This window comes from Cupressus sempervirens, chromosome 4 (assembly GCF_028749045.1).
Source record: "Cupressus sempervirens isolate cs-2001-9-10 chromosome 4, ASM2874904v1, whole genome shotgun sequence".
NCBI lineage: Eukaryota > Viridiplantae > Streptophyta > Pinopsida > Cupressales > Cupressaceae > Cupressus > Cupressus sempervirens.
The window spans coordinates 149,325,119-149,345,142 of NC_143121.1; the positions used below are offsets into that span (position 1 = coordinate 149,325,119).

General features: G+C 33.2%; 1 protein-coding gene across 1 annotated transcript; it reads right to left on the reverse strand.

Annotated features, from left to right (window-relative positions):
- Positions 1-1,621: 1,621 nt before the first annotated feature.
- LOC149560399 (xanthotoxin 5-hydroxylase CYP82C4-like) lies at positions 1,622-3,531 on the reverse strand. Its single transcript, XM_089824674.1, has 2 exons — positions 2,503-3,531; positions 1,622-2,365 (listed from the first exon to the last, which is right to left on the reverse strand). Exons 1-2 carry the CDS (start codon positions 3,418-3,420, stop codon positions 1,745-1,747), a joined length of 1,539 nt encoding a protein of 512 aa, XP_089680800.1. The 5' UTR covers positions 3,421-3,531; the 3' UTR covers positions 1,622-1,744.
- Between the last annotated feature and the right edge of the window lie 16,493 nt (positions 3,532-20,024).

Sequence of the window (20,024 nt, forward strand, 5' to 3'; positions counted from 1 at the left end):
GGCATATTCCCGTGCTGGGCATTTGTGCTGCCATTGTATAGAACGCCTCTCGGCGTAAATATGGAAAATAATAAATTATTATAAAGATTGTAATCAAATGGTAATGTGTGTAAACTTAAAGTTCTTTTAAATGTAAGATCACGTAAACTCAATGTAAAACTTCATAGAATAAATATTGTTATGAGAACATGTACAACTTAATTATATAGGAAGTGTATTTAGAAATATTGTAGGATCACATTCTTATGAAATTATTTATTTAAATGAAACAAATCCTTTTATTCCACCTTTTCTTCTTTGTATCTCTTACTCATAAATTTCCTTGTTAATAATTTTGTGAAATTATTTTCTTAAGGCAATGTTTAACACTAACAATTCCTATAGTACTATAGGTGAAATTAATTGTACTCTTACATATTAAGTATATGAGTATTTCTTCTTATTATTCACTTCACTATGAACTATTAGCTTTGGAACCATTAGGCCCTAACTTGACAAATGATGCATGAATCATGTAGGCAAAATTTTATATGAGGATGCATACATAAAGAGTTCCAACATACTCTAAAAATGAAACATGAGTAGTTACAAGACTTTAGATAGATTCTTGAATTTGTTTTCATGTTTTTATACGTATTACCTCCAATTGTTCTCTTCTAGAACTAGTTTCTTTGGAATCCCTTATGCCTTAGCTTGAAAAAGGATACATGGTCATGTCCGGTGGTCAAATAAGAAGAGGAAGTAATGGGAGGGAGAGAAAGAGAAAAATAAAAGGAGACGGGAGTTTGAAAAGATAAGAAGTTAGAGGGATACAAATAGGAAGTAAGGAGAGGAGGGGGGATGAAGAGATGGAACAAGAAAGACATGTGAGGTGATTTATTGATAGACATATAGATAAAGGAAATGAGATATAAATAAAGAGAGGTAAACAAGAAATATAAGGGCGAGTTAATATAGAGATAGAGATTTAAAAAAATATACATAGATAAGTCTATGAGTGAGTGAGTGTGCAAGTAAACAAGATATAAAGGTTGGGGTAGGAACTTAAATAGAAAGTCTTTGAATCAGAAAGAAACATATTGATGTAGAAATAGAGAGTGATAGAGATCCATAAATATATCATAGTATCAAGACTTCATATATTACACTCCTTAATAAAGATGGAAATGTTTTATGGAGCATCTTACTTGAACTACAAAACTTAATTATAAACAACAACAACATAATAACTATTTGAGAAAATTATAAAAGATATACAAGACTATCGACTTAACCCTTGCATTATTCAAAATGGAAGTGCGAGTTTTAGATAAAGACTGAATAATGCAAGTGCCAGTTTTAGATAAAGACTACTCCCCTTTCGGCGTATTCACCTTAATTTAAGTTGCTTGATGATAAGAAAATCAATTTTACACTCTGTCCTAATCCGTGAGTTGAGCCCCACGCCTTACTTTTTTATACAAAAGCAATCAAAGTCGTTGATGCAAATTTTATAATGATCGCGCCTGCATTATTAAGTGCTATGTGCTATCGGTCTACTTGGTATTGGTCCGGAGTTTAATAAAATGGAAACAAGTCTGAAAATGTTTCCTCATGAACTGTATAACGAGTTTCTCAACTGTAGGATGAAGTGATATAATGTATTCATTAGAAACTATATTTACAATGAACTGGTATGAAGATTCAAGTACATGACTGAGATCCCACAACGCGGTCGGGACATAGACTCTTTGCTGCATTCATATCAGTAGAGATTGAGGGGAAGGCGAGGTTTTATAATGGCCTCCAATGGAACTAATTTGGGCATGGTGAGCCCAAGGCCCTCTCTCATATCAATTTCAGCTCCTTGTGGAGCAAACCACTCGAAGCTCTGAAGCAGCCGCCCCAATGTATTGCTCACCACAATCAACGCCAAAGACATGCCGGGGCAAATTCTTCTCCCTGAACCGAACGGAATCAATTCGAAGTCGTGTCCTTTCACATCCATATCTTTGCCACCGTTACCAAAACGTTCAGGGATGAATTCCGTGGGGCGCTCCCACAAAGCTGTGTCCCGGTGAATTGCCCACGCATTGACCAACAGTTGCGTTCCTGCGGGAACATGATATCCTCCAACAGTGCACGCCTCGATAGATTCATGAGGAAGCAGAAGAGTTAGCGGTGGATAAAGCCTGAAAGTTTCTTTCACAATTGCCTGCAAATATTTCAGCTTGTTCACATCTGATTCCTCCACCAATCGCTCCCGTCCAACATGTGTGTCGAGCTCTTCCTGGGCTTTGCGCAAAATTTCCGGGCGGTTCATCAGAGCTGACAGTGCCCATTCGACGGTCACAGACGATGTTTCAGTGCCTGCATTTATCATCGTCTGCAAATCCAAAGACAAAAATTCTAACTTAAAATGATTGTATGCTTATATTGCTATCAACAAATCTGGGTACGTGATAAAAAAATTCACAAACATGCCAAATAATTTAACAGAAAGCTAGAGGTACGAGATCATACAAGGGCGGTGGCTTTCACCACATCGTCGTTGTTGTCAGACTCGATTTCATGGTTGTCTGTTGCAGAGATGAGAACATCAATCAAATCTCGAGCATGGACCGCTCTCTTCTCTCTGTGTTCCTGGAGCAATTTCTCCATAAACACCTCTCTCTTCTTTTGCAGATGCTTCATGGAAGACACTAATCCGTGCAGATCCAAAAACTTTATAAAAGGCAGGTAGTAGCCGATATCAAACGATCCAACTACCAAGAAAATTTCTTCTATCACCTCCTTGAACTCCTGCATTTCTTTGAAATCATCACATGCGGGATCTGGCGAGAATCTCTTGCTGGCAATCATTCGCAGAATGATATTAAAAGTGAGATCTGAGAGCCTCGACTTGATGTTAACAGGATTAGTCCCTTGCTGAGAACTCTGGAATAGCGAACGAATGAGAAATGAAGTTTCCTCTGTGCGAATCTGCCTGAATGATTCCATCCTGTCCGCAGTGAAGAGCTGGAGCGTGCAAATTTTTCTGATGTTTCGCCAGTAGGAGCCGTAAGGAGCGAAGGTAACTATTTTAAAGTCATACCCAATATGCTTTCCCACGGAGATATGTGGGCGCGAAGCAAAGGCTTTATCATTTGTTGTGAAGCATTCTTTTGCCAGATCTGCCGAGGAGACAACCAAAACTGGACGGACGCCAAGTTGGAGACGCATGATCGGGCCATAGGTCTCTGAAAGAGAGGATAGAAATCTGTGAAGGGGCTGTTTGTTTCTACTTAGGAGAGGAAGATGCCCAATTATTGGCCATGATGGAGGCTGCGGTGGCTTTGCCTTTACTCTGCTACAGCTTCTACTGCAGAGAGACTTTGCAATTAGCCAAAGTGAAGCCAGTGCTAGCGCAAGACCAATAATGGAGGTGGCTTCAAACGCCATAACTCACTGGCCTGCTAAAACATGCCTTATGATAGTTTCGAGAAAAGCTCAGAATAGATCCGAATCCATGAAATCTTTCAATTTATTTCATCTCGCATGCCATTCTTTCAAACAATTTTCATGTATTTTAATTGATTAGTGGCTGGCAACATCGGTCTTGCCGTAGCGAATTATTTGAGGACACGAAAATCTTCTAGACTCGTTTACCTTTGCCGTGTCTTAGTTGAACTATCCGCCCCTGATTGAGAGATTTGAAAGTCCGTCTGTTGGGAGTCGCATGACGTTTTGCATCCTTATCTTCTTGTTCTTTAGGGCCCCGTTTGGTTGCTGGCATAGGAATAGAAAATTAGAATAGAAAAATGGAATGCTAATGGAAATGAGGAATGAGAATAGAAATAGACAATTTCAATCATGTTTGGTGAACTTGGAATTCGACTGGAATATGTTAATTTATTGTTTGGTTGTACAAAAATAGAATAGGAATAAGGTTAAGTTTTGTATTTTTAAAAACATTTTTCCTAATTTTTTTTTTAATTTATTATTTTTTTAGTTAATTCATTTTCATTTTCATTTTTTTAAACAAATAGATATAATTTTAAAAAATGTTATAAAAAAAACAAAATTTAAAAAAATTTAACAAAAAAAATTCAAAAAGTAAAATTACAAAAAAAAAAAAAAAAATGGAAAATTTTTTTTTAAAAAAAAAAAATTAAAATTAAAAAAAAAAATTAAAATTAAAAAAAATTAATAAAAAAAAAATTAATAAAAAATATTTTTTAATGGAAAATCGGAATGGGAATGGAAATGGCCTATTCCAATAACAGATTTTTTTGGCATAGACATATGCTCATTTTAGGGACAAAATTGGAATATGTCTTCCTATTCCCAATTCCGATTGAGCTTACCAAACAGCGAATATAAAACATATTCTAATTTCGTTTTCCTATTCCACTCATATTCCAGCAACCAAACGGGGCTTAGCTGAATATGATTATATATATATTTATATATGTATAGTCATGTTTTAGATATTAGATGATAAATAATAAAAGTAAGTTTTCGGCCTAGTTACAAGTTCTTGTGAACTATTATAACTCTTGTGTCTTGCATATTTTCTACTATTCTTCTAGGTCATTTTTAATGTTTTAGCTTAGCTATTTTTATTATTTATATCTGTTTATTTTGAATCAATGATTGGTATCAAAGTCAATTTGGCTTGAGAAGAGATGGAGGAAGAAGATATTGGTGCTGATGAAGATTTTCAAAAAGCATTTAGACTTAATTAAAGAGGATGATGCCAGAGCAAGTAAGGATGAAGTTGAGGAAATTGAGGCCAACACACTAGAGGATTATGAAACATTTGTGAGCTTGAAGGAAGATAATTTCCTACTCACAAATTTGTTGATTTGGATGGACCAAAAGTTGGATGTTTTGTGTCGTGTAATGAATGTTTAAAATGGTAAAACTAAGAAAGAGTTGAAAATTTTAAAACAAACTCTTCTTCAAGAAGAGGAAAATGATGTGAAGGGCCATCAAATCTTGGCAGAAGACTCTTTCCTTGCAAAAATGTATGTATCTTTAATAGATAAATTCACCCTTCGTGGAAAGGAAGCACAAGAGGAATCAAGGTGCCTGGTGACGAAACATCTAAGGATCAGATGGATTATAGGGCTTAAAGAGGCTGAAGAGAGCCGTTGGCTTAGAGATGTGCATGATTCAAAAGCCTTTTCCATGTCTGAGAATGGAGACTATAATGATTTATTGATGTAGGAGCATCCTAGGTGTGAGGGCAATCTTGCATCACCCAATTTTTTATTTTTTACTTTCAGCTTGTATCCTTTTAGTTTCAGGCTTTTCTATTTTAATAAGGACTAGTAGATAGGGGGTTACTATTTTTGGGAACTTTCTTTTAACTTGCTTTTTTTATTAAGTTTTTCATACAAGCTCTAAATGATTTGATTTTTCCCAGGAAAGTTAGTTTCAAAATTATAAGCCTACCATAAAAAGTTCATGGTTGTAGCTTCCATATTAGAGAAGTTATTGTAGATTTTCGGTGGAAATTTTTGAAGAAATATATTTGAACCCATTTTTGAAGGCTTTAGGTGCTCTGGAGTGGGGTCAAACATCATTTGAGTGGTGCTTCACATCTAATATGTTGCAGTTCAAGATCTGCCCTTTCCAAGAAGTGGTTATAATAGTCAATTAGAGCTACGATTTGTGAGTTATGGTCTAAAAAATTTTGGTTACCCTAATCATAGTCAAAAAAAATAAGTTTATAATTCTTTTAGCCAATTCTAATGTAATAAATTTAATTTATGTAATTTGAGGTTTTGTTGGCCTCAATCGTTAATTTCTAGAACCTTCCTGGGTTGCATAAAATTACCTATTTAACAAAGGCCTATGGGTTTGTTTAGGATAGTTCTGGATAGATCTAGGTGTTAGTTCATAGTTTTGTTTGATAGATTTATGTAATGAAGGCACCCATGTGGGTTAGCATATTGTAATCTTGAATTTTGTAATTCTGCATTTCCAACAATAATATAAATCCCATATTTCACAATTTATTATTGTTTCTTTACTAGTTGTTATGTGTTTGTGGTATTGAGGGGAGCACCCTTCATCAAGTGGTATCAGAGCTAAAGTTCCTGAGTGTGTGGATAGATTGCCAATTGTGAGGCAATTCACCCCAGGACTATTGTTTGGGTTGAGCATGTAGATAGATTGCAGATTGTGAGGTAGTTTCCACTAGGATTTTAGTGGAGGCATGAAAATGCCTCTACAAAGAGAGTGTGATGAAATAATTGTAGGTGTTACACCTAGGGGTTTAGAGCCCTCTAAAGAAAAATGCAGGCATTGGAAGAACAAATGCATAGAGTAATAAATCTTCACATAAGAGATGAAAGCGAGGATGAGGATCAAGTAGAAGAAAATGCCAAAGTAGAGGCAGATCTAAACTAAGAGGAAGAGAAGCTTTTTAAGGCCATCTCTAAGATTGGAAAAACACCTAAGTTTGATGTTCTCACATTTTCAAGAAATCTTAACTTAGAGGAGCTAATTGATTGGATCAATGAATTGGAGGAGTACTTTGAGTATGAACATATTGAGGACATTGATAGGGTCAAGATTATGAAGATGAAATTGAAGGGACATGCAAAAATCTAGTGTAGGAGGTTCAATTGGAGTGAAATAGAAAGGGAAAGAAACAAATTACCAGATGGGGTTGGATGATAACTAAACTAAAGTGACAATTCATTCTCATGGACTATGAGCTTGATTTGTTGAAGAAAATGAAATGATTGAAGCAAGCAGGAAAATTTGTTCAAGAGTCTACCAAAGAGTTCTATCAAGTTCTCATTAAATCTAGTCATGCAAAAGCTAATAAGGAGAAAGTGGTTTGTTATTATAATGGATTAAGGCCAAGTATTTAGGATGAGATAAGTTTGGTTTGAATAACTAGTATTGAGGAGGCATACCAATTTTTTCCAAGAGTTGAGGAGAAGCTGAGCAAGAATTTTGCAACAAAAATAGTGGAAGAGGTCACGGTGGAAGATCTAGTGGACAATCTTATGGCATCCGAAATGATGATCAAAAGATCAAGGATGAGGCTAGAAGTAGTAGTCAAAACCATAGGAGAAATAATTTTAATCATTTCCATGATCAAAACAATAGAGATCAGAGAGGAACAGGTAGAGGACAAGGATCTAGAAGAGGGGGCTTCCATGAGAAATTTTTTCACTATGGAGAAGAAGGGCATAGAGCATTTGAATGTTTCCAGTGGCAAGGAAGGATAGATTGAAGAACCAAAGGCCAGGCTAGAGCTGCACATGTCAATGAAGATGTCAAATCATCACATTCTAAGGATGCTGAAAGAGGAGAAGTCCCCATTAACATAAGATTTCAGCTGAGTGATGAGACTGAACCTAATCAAAGAAGGAGTTTGTTTCACACAAGGTGCACATGTGAAGATAAGTGTTGTGATGTGATTGTTGATGGTGGAAGTACTAACAATCTTGTATCAGAAAACATGGTCACAAGGTTGAAGCTAAAGAGGCAGAAATACCAATGCCCATATAGTATTGCTTGGCTGCAAGATGACCATAAGGTCATGGTCAGTGAGCAATGTTCACTAAAGTTCAAGATTAGAAGTTATGAGGATGAGGTATTGTGTGATATCATACCTATTGACATATGTCATATGTTGTTGGGTAGGCCATGGCAGTTTGATAGGCATGATGTACACAATGGGTGAGTAAATACCTACACTCTCACCAAGGATAGAGTGAAACATAAGGTGAAGCTATTGAAGCAAAAAGAAGAAAATGTATGTAGTGCTGCTAGAATATGTTTTTTTGATGGAAAGGAGTTTCTCAAAGGTATGAAGCATGAGCACATGTATTTTTTTGTAATTCCAAAAGATAGTAAAGAAGAAGTAGAGCAGGTACATGTAGAAGATACAAATATGTAGGGAGAGTTTTCTAATATATGTACTTGATGGATTACACCCACTGAGGAAGATCGGTCACTAGATGGATTTGATTCTAGTAGCTAGCTTTTCAAATAAGGGAGCACATAGAATGATACCAGTAGAAAGCTAAGAGCTGAATAGACAATTGCATGAGTTGTTGTAGATGGGGTTGATTTGAGAGTGTCTAAGTCCATGTGTTGTACTAGTAGTATTATCATCTAAGAAGAAGGGAGAATGGAGGATGTGTATAGACTCTCATGCTATCAAAAAAATTACAATCAAGTACATATTTCCATTACCAAGGATGGATTATATTATGCATTTTTTGAGTGGAGCTAAGTATTTCATGAAGATAGATTTGAAGAGTGGGTACCATCAAATTCATAATAGAGGAGGAGATGAATGAAATATTTCTTTCAAGCCAAGGGGAAAACTATACGAGTGGTTAGTCATGCCTTTTGGGCTAACCAATGCACCAAGCACTTTCATTAGGCTCATGAATGAGGTACTGAAGGAGTTTCTGGGTAAGTTTATCATTGTTTACCTAGATTGTATTTTGATCTTTAGTAAGACATTAGAATAGCATATGATGCATATTAATAAGGTGTTTGAGAATTTGAGGGAAGAAAATTTTTTGATAGATTTGAAAAAGTGTAATTTTTTGAAAAATCATTTGGTATACTGGGGATTTGTATGTTTGGATGAAGGTGTGTAAATGGACCTTGAGAAAGTGTAGGCTATCCTTGACTGGCCTACTCCAAGGAGTGCGATAGAAGTAAGATCTTTTCGTGGACCGACTAGTTTTTATAGAAAGTTCATAAGAGGTTTTAGTAATATTTGTGGACCCTTGACTGAGAAAATGAGGGTGGATAGGAAACAATTTAAGTGGACTATAGGAAACAATAGTACATTTGGCCTCTATTTTCGACAAAAGTTTTTGACGAGAGGCCAAATTTGCTTGTGAACCTTTTTTTTGTTTATGCTCTTGTGTTTGTCAAGATAACAACAAAATTCAAATTGGCTTGTGGACTTCCTTTTTTGTTTATTCTGTCAAAAACGTCAAAATAGTGATGAACATGGAATGTTGGAATAGTAATGAATACAAGATTATACAAGAAAAAAGAAATAATTTTGAAACATAGTTTTCATTATTTCATTGTGTTGAAGTGCTTTTGGGTAGGATGAGGCAGGTTCACATACAGATCTTTTGGCATCACAAATGGGGTAAGTTATTTTTTAGTTAATGCATTGCAATGCATGAAACATGGGGCACTCCTTGATGTGCAATGAATTTGGAAAGTGTGTTGGAATAGTGATGCAAGAAGAACAAATTAAGCTCTATTTTCTTTGTTATTTCAAATTCCCTTCAATACTACCTCCAACAGGCTTACTTAGCCACAACCAAAACTATAGAGGTTTTTTAAATTAGGGTAAACTATTTGAATTTGAATCTTGATATTATCTTCACAATCCACATCTCGAGTTTGAATCTTGACATTATTTGATATAAAATATGGTTAAAAGTAGTAAACCCTCACCAAAGTAGAATCCCCATAATAACTTACACCAGAGTCAAAATTTCAAGGGGGTGAGAATGAGAAAATGGAGGAAATGGGTTTTGGAAGTGAGAATGTGATAACAAGTTGTAATAGGATTAGGTTGTCCAAGTGCTTCATACATGCTACTTTCCTATCTAATTTTGCACAAAATTGTTGTTCACAAATGCAAAAAGGGTTATAGTGTTCTTAGAGAATGATTAATGGTTAATGGTATTTTTGCACAGATTTCTTGCGGTTACAAAGGGGTATTAGTTTAATAAATAATTGCATCATCCACCTTTTCATATATTTTTGTCCAACCTTATCATTATTGTGGCCACATATCTACTTGCATTTTTGTCCAATTTTAATTTTGTGAAAAATAATTTTATCTACAACAAATTTAACTTATACCAAAAAAACATAGAACTAGCATCCAATAATCAAGAAATACCCTTGAACAAATTGCAAAATTGATTATATTTCCAACTAGTGGTACAAAACACATTAGCTCTATTTGCTTCTACAGATACTTCATATGTCCAGGAAGACCCAATCTACTTCAAACTATAATACTCCTGGACATGAATCTAGTAGTTTGTTGGTAGAGTTTAAATAATTTGCATAGGGTATGGAAAAATGCCAATAGTTTCTAGACCATTCTAGATATGCTAAGGTGAGAGAAGAAACATTTATAGTTACATATTCAAAATACTCAACAATTGACAAAAGCGGCTGAAATGCTTGTTTTAGAAAATAGTTTCCTTTTAACAAAGTTACCAAAGACATAATTAAATCCTAAACTTTGTGGGTGCTTCTACACCACCTTGAGATGATATTTTATTTTCATTCTCAATTTTTGTCACCTCATTGTAAGCATTGGTGTATGAGGACGAAGGTGCTACTTTCACCTTTCCATGCAACGAGAGAATCAACCCCTGATGAAGCAATGCTTTATTGGCCTAATGGTTGGTTAGTTTTCAAACATCATTAATAGTTTTTTGAGCTGATCATTCTATGATTGTATGTTCTTGTGTTTTCCTTGTTTGGTATTATTGATCTTTGGCATAATCTCATAGTCATGTCACAATGATTTGATTTTTGCCTCATGTTTTCTTCAATGTGTCATAGGAGGCTATTGTGTATGTTTTAAGTTTCATGAACTAGTGTATAGTTTCACCCTATGGCATTGCTAGAAATGCTCTTCTTGAAGCTCTAGGGATATATTCTATTCCCCAAGATATAACCTCTTGTAGCTGAGTTAATTTTTTGTTATGAATATTGTTTGAAGAAAATTCTAATTTTGTTAAAATGAAGTTCATTTTAATAGATTTTTGTTATTGTTATGTTTTATCAGCATTAGGTAGTGATGTAAATTTGTGTACTCATTTGTTGATGGTTGTGTACACTACAACTAATAACCATAAGTTTTATCTTTCGGAAAGAAATTATGTGTCAAGGAAGTTATGATGATTTTAGTCTTCTGTGTATTGAAAAATTAAATAAATTATAATACCAAACCTTTAAGAAAAGATACATTTATTAGTATTAACTGTGTTTAGTTCCTATTATTATTTCTTTTGATATAATCTAGTAATGTAGAATCAATAGCAAACTAATACATACCTTGTTGTCTCCTGATGTTTTTCAATCATAGGAATTATGTCACTTAGATATGGTTTATATATCAAAATGTTTCTGAACATATTTTAACATCTTAGTTGATTACATCATAAAGTACATTGATCAATTGGATAGAATCTTCTCATTCAGTTTTGCACTTAAGTAATATTCTTAAGTTTCTCTTTAACCCAAAGAGTGCACATTTTTTTCTTCCATCATTCACAACCAATTCTTTTATCTCAAAGCTAACGTACTTATACCTAAGGCTCAATTGTTTCTATTATGGTTCTATTATACTTATAAAATTTTCATGTTTCTTTAAACTTGCAACTTTTTCCTTCTAATAGCTTAATCATTTGAACTTGGCTTCTATGAATTTCCATAAGTTTATCTTGAAAAAGGTTTCTTTTTGTCAAAATTCCCTCCATGATTTATATGCTAGTAGGATTTGAGCTTTGATACCATTTTAATAACATAGTCTGAATGTGGATAGACAACAACTTATAAGTGTTCATGAACACTATATTTTGTATATTATGTATTGTTTTGAAACATAATACAAGAAAATTGAGATTCATTAAAATATTACAACTTATTAAACATTTTTACTTTTAGGAATGGAAATAATTGTTATTCCAAATGTTAATCTAAATTGTGATATGCTCTTAAGGGTGTCCCCTTTCAAGAAGCTTGATCTCTATGCAGAGAGGGTTAATGCACCACCCATGAAAGAAATTTATTCATTTTATATTTCAAGTGAATGCCTTCTCTTCCTAGCATATTATATACCTCAAGCTCTCCTTTCCTAGAACATCTCAATTAGGGAAGACAACCCTCAAATGTTGACAATCACTAGGCAACTTAATTGACAAGTACAAGTGTATCTTCTCAAATTGTGCTATGAACTAACAAATCAATACTTTAAAATTAAGGAAGATCCAAAATTTGTCTTATTCCAATTTAATTAACTATAAGCAACAAAGAAAATAAATTGCAAGATTGATGGCTTCCTGCCATGCTCATAAAGCATGTCAATATCAAAACTCAAACACCATACTTCAAAACATTATATTTGAATTTTAAGGATTTTTAAATGATTTTTTGTTGTTAAGAAAAAATTTAGGGAACTCCAATTGTTTCTCCATTTCTCCATTCTGGCTAAATGTAATATCCCCTATCCAATCTTCTACATATATACACTCCCATTCTTCCATTGCTACGATAATGAATGTAGAGAATGCTTCTTCAAGATTCTTAATATCCTTAACATAGTACATATGCTTTGCTTTGCATATTTTTTTGTTCTTTGACCTTTTGATATGGTGATAGCATATATCTAATTATGTCTATTGTAATTTCTCATATTATGATTTCCAATTTTATTATATAAGAATTTGATATATTGAGGAAATATAGAAGCAGTCTTCAAAGTTTATTAATATCCTTTGAGCTCAATATATAATATAGAGTTTATTATAACTTTACTACCCCTTTGATTAACCTCTATGTCTATTTATGAAATCACCAAAAATGATATGTGGCACTTTAGAATATATTGGTTTGAAGTCATGTGTTGTATATGTGTGTGTGTGTGTGTGTGCGCGCGCGCATGTGTGTGTGTGTGAAATTAAAGAGTGGCCTGACGTCACATCAAGATTACACTAGCTAGTAATTCAATTTCATATTCGACATGTATTGTTAACGATACTATTGGATTACATGTTGACCTAGATTATTCAATGAACATATTAATGATATTTCCTCTATACCATAGAAATCCTATCATGTACTATGATAGCCATGTATGATGTCTACTCCATTGTATAACTAGTCTTAAATTGTACTTGTATATGATAATTGTTACTTTCGATGTATGCTGGAAGTTATAGGATAACAATGATCTCAGGCAGGGATATGTCATCTTTGGTATTTAGATGTTATATATATGAAATTGCCTCTATTATAGGAATTGTATTTGATGTGTATATGATTTATGATCTTGTTCATGTTAAAGTTTTAAATTTCTCCTTTTCTATTATGCATCTAAACATTTAACATATATTATTAATAAAAACATATTACAAATCTCAAGCTGAAAACATAACATTACATCTACAAATTTTATCATTGTTCTTGTTTCAAAAATTCATTGTCATGACACATACTCTCAAATTTTCTATAAAATATTAAGTTATATAACCCCTATCCCCTATAGTGAAATTAGCCTTAGGTGTACCCATACTCGAAGTACCCAAGTACCCCTGTCCCTGTGCACCTTTCCTCTTTGTACTTCCTTGCCACATAGCAATGTCCTTATATGCTAGAACAAATGGTTCATGGACATGATTTGGTTTTCCTTGTTGAATTCAATTGGATCCATATTTTTGTTGTTCCCTAAATAATTAGATGCAAACTTTCTTTGAGACTAGTTATGCTGAAAATGTATGCTAACTCACTCATTATAAGAACAAATCATTCAACAATTGACCAATTACTAAATTTATTGTGAATCTAGATGGTTTTTAAATAGGCTCTAAAGATAAAGAAAAAAAGTTGGAGAAAACTTGGGTTTCACAAGTGTAATAAGCTTTGGCACTAACAAGGTCTACTGTAGCAATCAACAAGAGGATGTGGTCACACTGTTTATAATGAAGAGGTTGGGAAGAAAGAGATGTCATATCAGCCTTTTCTTTGGGCATATTATTTTAGTTTGTACCTTTTAATTCCTTTTTGGGGTTTTTCAATACAATTGGACACAATCCTTCATGGGTAGAACTAGTTTTGGACAATAATTGGCTTCTTTGTTTGCTTTTATTAATTGGTGGTAACTAAATACTGTATCACATTTTGTTGTTGTCTCAAGTTTTGTCTATGTTAGCTTCTATGAAGTTCCTTTAATTTGTGAGAATGGTGCCTATACACATCTCTATCATTTATCAATTTTTTATTGGATCTTATGTGCGCCTTAAGTATATGTGTTGTTGTACTTGACACTAAGAACCTATCTTTAACTTTTATTTGAAATGGACAAGTATTGCAATCAGATGTAATCATGTTGTCTTTGCATGTAGCATATAGAGATCCTTAGTATGCACCTCAAGATCCTTTTGTCGTATAAATGTCTAAGGGGTACTTGTTTGTAATCCATGGTCAAATTTTCTAGTACTAAAAGAATTTTTTAGTTGAATATTAACTAGCTTTTTTTTTACTTCAAAAAGAAAGATTTCTAGTTCAATAATTTATGTTCATGATAGTTTTTATACCTTCAATTTTTGTTCAGAAATCTTTGAGATCATATGTTCTTGTTTTTTCTCCACTTAAATGAGAGGTTTTATTTAGGAAGCTTTGAAGTCATATGATCTTGTTTTTGATGTTGTTTAAACACCAAATGTTACACATGAATTTCGCAAGAAGTAGAGGACATAGGGGTCACTGTTGTAAGTGGATTGGAAATGTTCCTAAGGTAGGCCATGGAAAAATTTAAATTTTTAACTAGATTTCTAGGTAAGGTTGCTCAATTTTGCAACATAAATAATTGTATGGAGTACATTTTCTACTACATCTATTTCTTTACTAGTTTTAATATGGTGTTTGAACTGATTGCAGCACCTAAGAACATAATGAGGGAAATAGTTGTTAGAAATACTTGATCATATAATGGAGATTGTGAGCTCCTATTATATACAGCTCATCTGTCATGTTGTGCCATTTGGATAAGTTTAATTAGACAACAATTTTGAAGTTTTCCATATTAAATTAACATATCATATTATAAGAGAATGTTAATGTTATCAATTTTTCATTAAGAATGTTGTGAGTATAAAGGAGCACTAGATAACGATTGGATTTTATATGTAACATGTTGAAATGGGGATGATATAGCAATAGGCTATTGAAGTAGGCAGTTCTATTTGAAAGTCTTCAATCCTAGAGTGTTTGCCACTTTATAAAAATTAGAAAATATTTCTAATTGAATGAAGAATTTTTTCAACTATGTTTACTCTTAGCATATTTGAGTGTTATTTGATTGAATTTTTTGTAATGGCTATAGTTATATCATGTAGGGATTTTCCAATATGAAGATTATCTTGAGACTGAAATAGTTATTGCCTAAGAACAATATTATTATCCATGAGGGGGATTAGAAAGCTTTTTCTTATTCTTTTCAATGATGTGGTACTATGGCATTAAATATTGTACATAAAGGTAACAGATTAGGAAGATAACATAGATTCTATAAAGAGAAATAATTTAAAATATTTTCTTATACATTATTTTACAACACTGGAAGAGTTGTGTAAACAAACAAGATGGAGATACCTTTATCAATTTCTTTCTCTTGTTTGAATGGAAAATAGAACTTCCAAATCCTGAATGACACACATCATTCATGCCAAAAAGGAATGTATAAAATCAATATAGTCAATGTTAAGGTGGTCATTCCATGGGAACAAATTCTAAGTTTAGATGAAATTGTTTATAAATTAAATCTTATTAATTCCTTTTTGTAATACTAGGCTAAACTTAAATTGGGATTCTGAAAAATTCATGGCATGCTAGTAGATTTAGAATATTAATATTTTATTGATTTACTTCAATTTGAAACATCTTCTTTGGGTCTCATGATTCTATCACTTCATTATCACAGACATATGCAGTAGTTTATGGACCATAGAGGTACTATGAGAACCAAATTTAGAGTTGATATTACAAGTTTTCCTCATGAGAAAACTCTTCAGGCCTTTGGCACAAATAGTTTACCCACCTTGTCTATGAGTCTTTGAAGGTAGTAACCATGATGAAGCTCAACCTATTCATGTTTCCCACTTTCTATGGTTTCTTACACCTCTATAAAAGCAATGACATGAACATGATCTTTAACATGCACTTCACATGAAAATGACTCTAGCACAAGAAGCTACATGCAATAAATAAACAAGGCATTCTTGATAGTATATTAGCAACAATATTTATCACACCATTCTTATACTTGACCACAAGAAGGAACTGTCACATAATTCCTATCCATTTGTAATACTAATTTTGTTTGTGCCTACCATTACATGCGTACTATAGTCTCCTTTCACATGAGGTATGTTTCCACTTCTTTGCTAAATTGATGTATAAGTTCCATATTGTAGGTGCTATAATTCAAATAGGACCACTTCTAATCATTTCTAAGTGATCACAAATTGACCATCCTCCTTGAAAAAGCACTACATTTGTGGCATAATCTATTAGCATTTGTCTCTACCTCAACTATTACTTACAAGTAGGGTAAAGCTAGGACGTGTTTTGTACTTATCTTCCTTTTCAACTCCTCTAAAGCTTGTTAATGTTTATTACCCTAGTGAAACTTTCATAATTACTAGCAAATGAGGGAACATAGAGATAGCAAAGACTAGTGTGGATACCAATATGGCTAATTTTCATAGATAGGAGACACAATAGGAGACAAACATACTTGGTGATGCCATTTTTTAATATATTTAATAATTTCTAGAAAATATTGTATCATAGAACATGGAAAGTAGAAATACCAAATCAACCATACAAGAACACTAAATAGTAAAGGAAAATTCTCTTTAGAACACCACAATGAGAGGAAACTAGTCATACAACTACTTTTGTCCATCTCAAAATATATACACTTTAGTAGATTTGATTATTATAACTTAGCATGGATTATTGTACCATCCAAAATATCAGCATAAAATCTTATGCAGGCTTATATTTTTTATCTGTCTTACTTTTTCACCTTATAACATGTTTTTCCCTAAGTTGTTTGGTGGGAGATGTCAATTTTTGGTTAAGAGACTCTAGAGACGACAGGAGAGGGTGGCCAAAGAGCCCTATACTTTAGGAAATTTTTAGAGTCATTTCCAATAAAAGAGACATGTCTTAAGTGTTGGAGATGGGTCTTCAGGTAGGAATAGAAACTTTACTCCTTTACCTATGACTTCATTCAATGGTGAAAGAATAAGAGTTCTTTATAAACTTGTTGAGGTATTGTGTTGTGCCTAGAAAGCTTCAACTCAACACTCATGATTATGAATTTTGGTCATTAATAGTGGCCCCAATGTTGGAAGGACATACCCTTTCTCTCCTCATTAGCCAACACATGATGAATGTGCAACAATTTTTTTGTGCCTACTAGCACTTCTTATCAGTCAATAACAATTTTTGCTTGCTTTAAATTTCAAATACCTTCTCAAAATGAGACAAATTCACTTGATAGAGTCTACTACTATAGATATGTCATGTAAATAAATGATATATAGGTCGATTAATTGTCTTGATACTTCTTTCATAAGATGCTTAAAATGCCTAGTGCATTGCACAATTCGAACAATGTACTAGTCACTCATCAATGCCTGATGCATGTTTTTAAAGAACTCTTTCGTGACATATCCTCTTCCTTTGACCCACACTTTGTGAAATCCATAATTAAGGTTGCACTTTGTAAAATATTTGGCATACAAGAATTGTTCCAATAGATTATCAATTTGGATAGCATATATTAGTTTTGTGTAATCTTATTCAATCCTTAACACACATCCCCCAGATCCCATCTTTCTTTGAGACAATGCATAATGTAAGAGCTATCAATAGAGCATTTGTCAAATTTGAAACAATATTGTATGTATAGTATACATTTTATTTACAATATTTTTATCAATTCATGTTTGAATTTTTTGTTATTGATTGTAGCAACACAAAAATTAAGAAGAGAAATAGTTGTTAGATATATTTTGAAATTTGTCTTTTGAAAATTCCTCAAATCAATAACTTTTTGTGCTACAAGGGGGAATACCACTTTGAACTCTCTGTCCTTGCCTAGCAGCATTGTTGGCATGTCAAAACACTAGATTTCCCCTTGCTAAAGAAAATTTGTTAAATACACATGGGATACCATTCATAAAGGGGAAATTCCATTGGGTGAAAGTAGTGTCATTAATGAGCTTTGGAGCAGGGCCCATGTTCATGAAGATTCTCTAGACCCATATAATACCTTGCTTGATATAATTGTTCAACACAATAATCCATCAATGATAACACTCAAGAAATATACATGATAGAGAGTCTATGGATAATATCATTAAAAAATTAACTTGCAATTACCCATGCAATTCTAGATTCTAGACTCAATGTAACTAAGCTAAGAAGTCATGAGCACAATTATACATATTTTAATCAATAATATAATTTATTTTTTAAACAATAGAAAAAGGATGATATACGTTCGATGTGAGTTTTGACCAGCATTCATCACAATTTTGATGCAAATAAGCATAGGATTTTGATGAAGAAGCTATATGTGTGATGTGCGATTTGACCAATGTTGATCATAATTTCAATGCATAGACACAAAGCATTCAATGGGGTTTTTGTTGCAATTTTGACAACCATTGGTGTAGTACACAATGCTTACAGGTTAAGGTGGATATCTTGACAATAGCTCCGTTGATATATCTACCATTTTAACATCACAATTTCAACAAATGTTTAGTGTATCATAAAATAAACAAAAAATGATTGACAATCATGTTCATCATTTTCTTGACATAGTGCTATCAAAATTGCGATGAATCCTCATCAAAAATTAGGTCTAAATTTACTAGTGAAAAGATAAGAGTTTTAATCTATTGAAACAAACAGTTACTAAGTAGCCCATTTAGCACTTTCTAATTTTAACAAGGTGTTTCAAGTAGAATGTAATGCCAATGGCACTACAATAGGAGTTGTTTTGAGCAAAGAAGGTAGACCTATTGCTTATTTTAGTGAGACATTGAATAATGCAAAACAAAAATATTATATTTATGATCAGGAATTCTAAGCTATATTTCAAGCATTGAAGAAGTGGAGACACTGTCTTCATCCTAAGGAGTTTGTTTTGTATATTGATCATTAGGCTTTGAAATATTTGAATAGTCAAGGAAAATTAAACCAAAGGCATTTGAAGTGTGTTGATCTTTTGCAAAGTTATACATTTTTTTGAAACATAGTAGTGGGAAGTCTAATAGAGTTGTAAATGCTCTTAGTAGAAGACACCTTTTGCTAACACAAATGTAGATTGAAGTGGTTGGTTTCAAGGAACTCAAGAATTTGTATCCAAATGATCCTAGTTTGGGTGAAGTGTGGAAGGCTTTTACAATACCTATTACACTTGATAGGACCAAGTGGTCAGATTTCATAATCAAGGATGGTATGTTGTTTAAAGGTAGTTAGTTGTACATTACAAGAAGTTCTATGAGGGAGAATGTCATAAAGGAGAAGCTTAGTGGAGAATTGGCTAGACACTTTGGTCAAGTTAAAACCATTGCTTTGGCTACTAAGAACTATTACTAGCCATAGTTGTAGCAAGATGTGAAGAAGTTTGTGCAGAGTTGTAGATTTTGTCAGATCATGGCAGGAGTAAAGTAGAATATTGGGTTGTATCAGCCATTACCTTTACCAGAAATGTCGTGGGATGATGTCAGCATGGATTTTTTTCTTGGATTACTGAGAACATAGTGTGGGCATGATTCAATTTTTTTGGTGGTTGCCAGGTTTTCAAAGATGACACATTTCATTCCGTGCATGAAGAATACCAATGTTGTTCATGTAAAAGAGTTGATTTTCAAAAAAGTGGTTATAATAGTCAATTTGAGCTAGGTTTTGTGAGTTATTGTCTCTAAAAGTTTGGTTACCTTACTCATAGTCATAAAAATTAAGTTTGTAATTCTTTGAGCTGACTCTAATGCAATAAATGTAATTTATGTAATTTGGGTTTTTGTTGGCCTCAATGGTTAATGTCTAGAACCTTCCCAGGTGGTGTAAAATTGTCTTTTTAAGAGAGGCACATGGGTTTGTTTAGGATAGTTCTGGACAACTCTGGGTGTTAGTTTGTAGTTTTGTCTTGCAAATTTTTATAATGAAGGAACCCATGTGGGTTAGCATATTTTAATCCTAAATTTTGTAATTTCCCATTTGCAGTG

Excerpts from the sequence above, each read along its gene's own strand:
- LOC149560399 (XM_089824674.1), bottom strand. The coding sequence starts at position 3,420 with ATGGCGTTTGAAGCCACCTCCATTATTGGTCTTGCGCTAGCACTGGCT. Across the intron at positions 2,366-2,502 it reads TGGTGAAAGCCACCGCCCTT|ACGATGATAAATGCAGGCAC; the intron begins GTATGATCTCGT and ends TTGGATTTGCAG.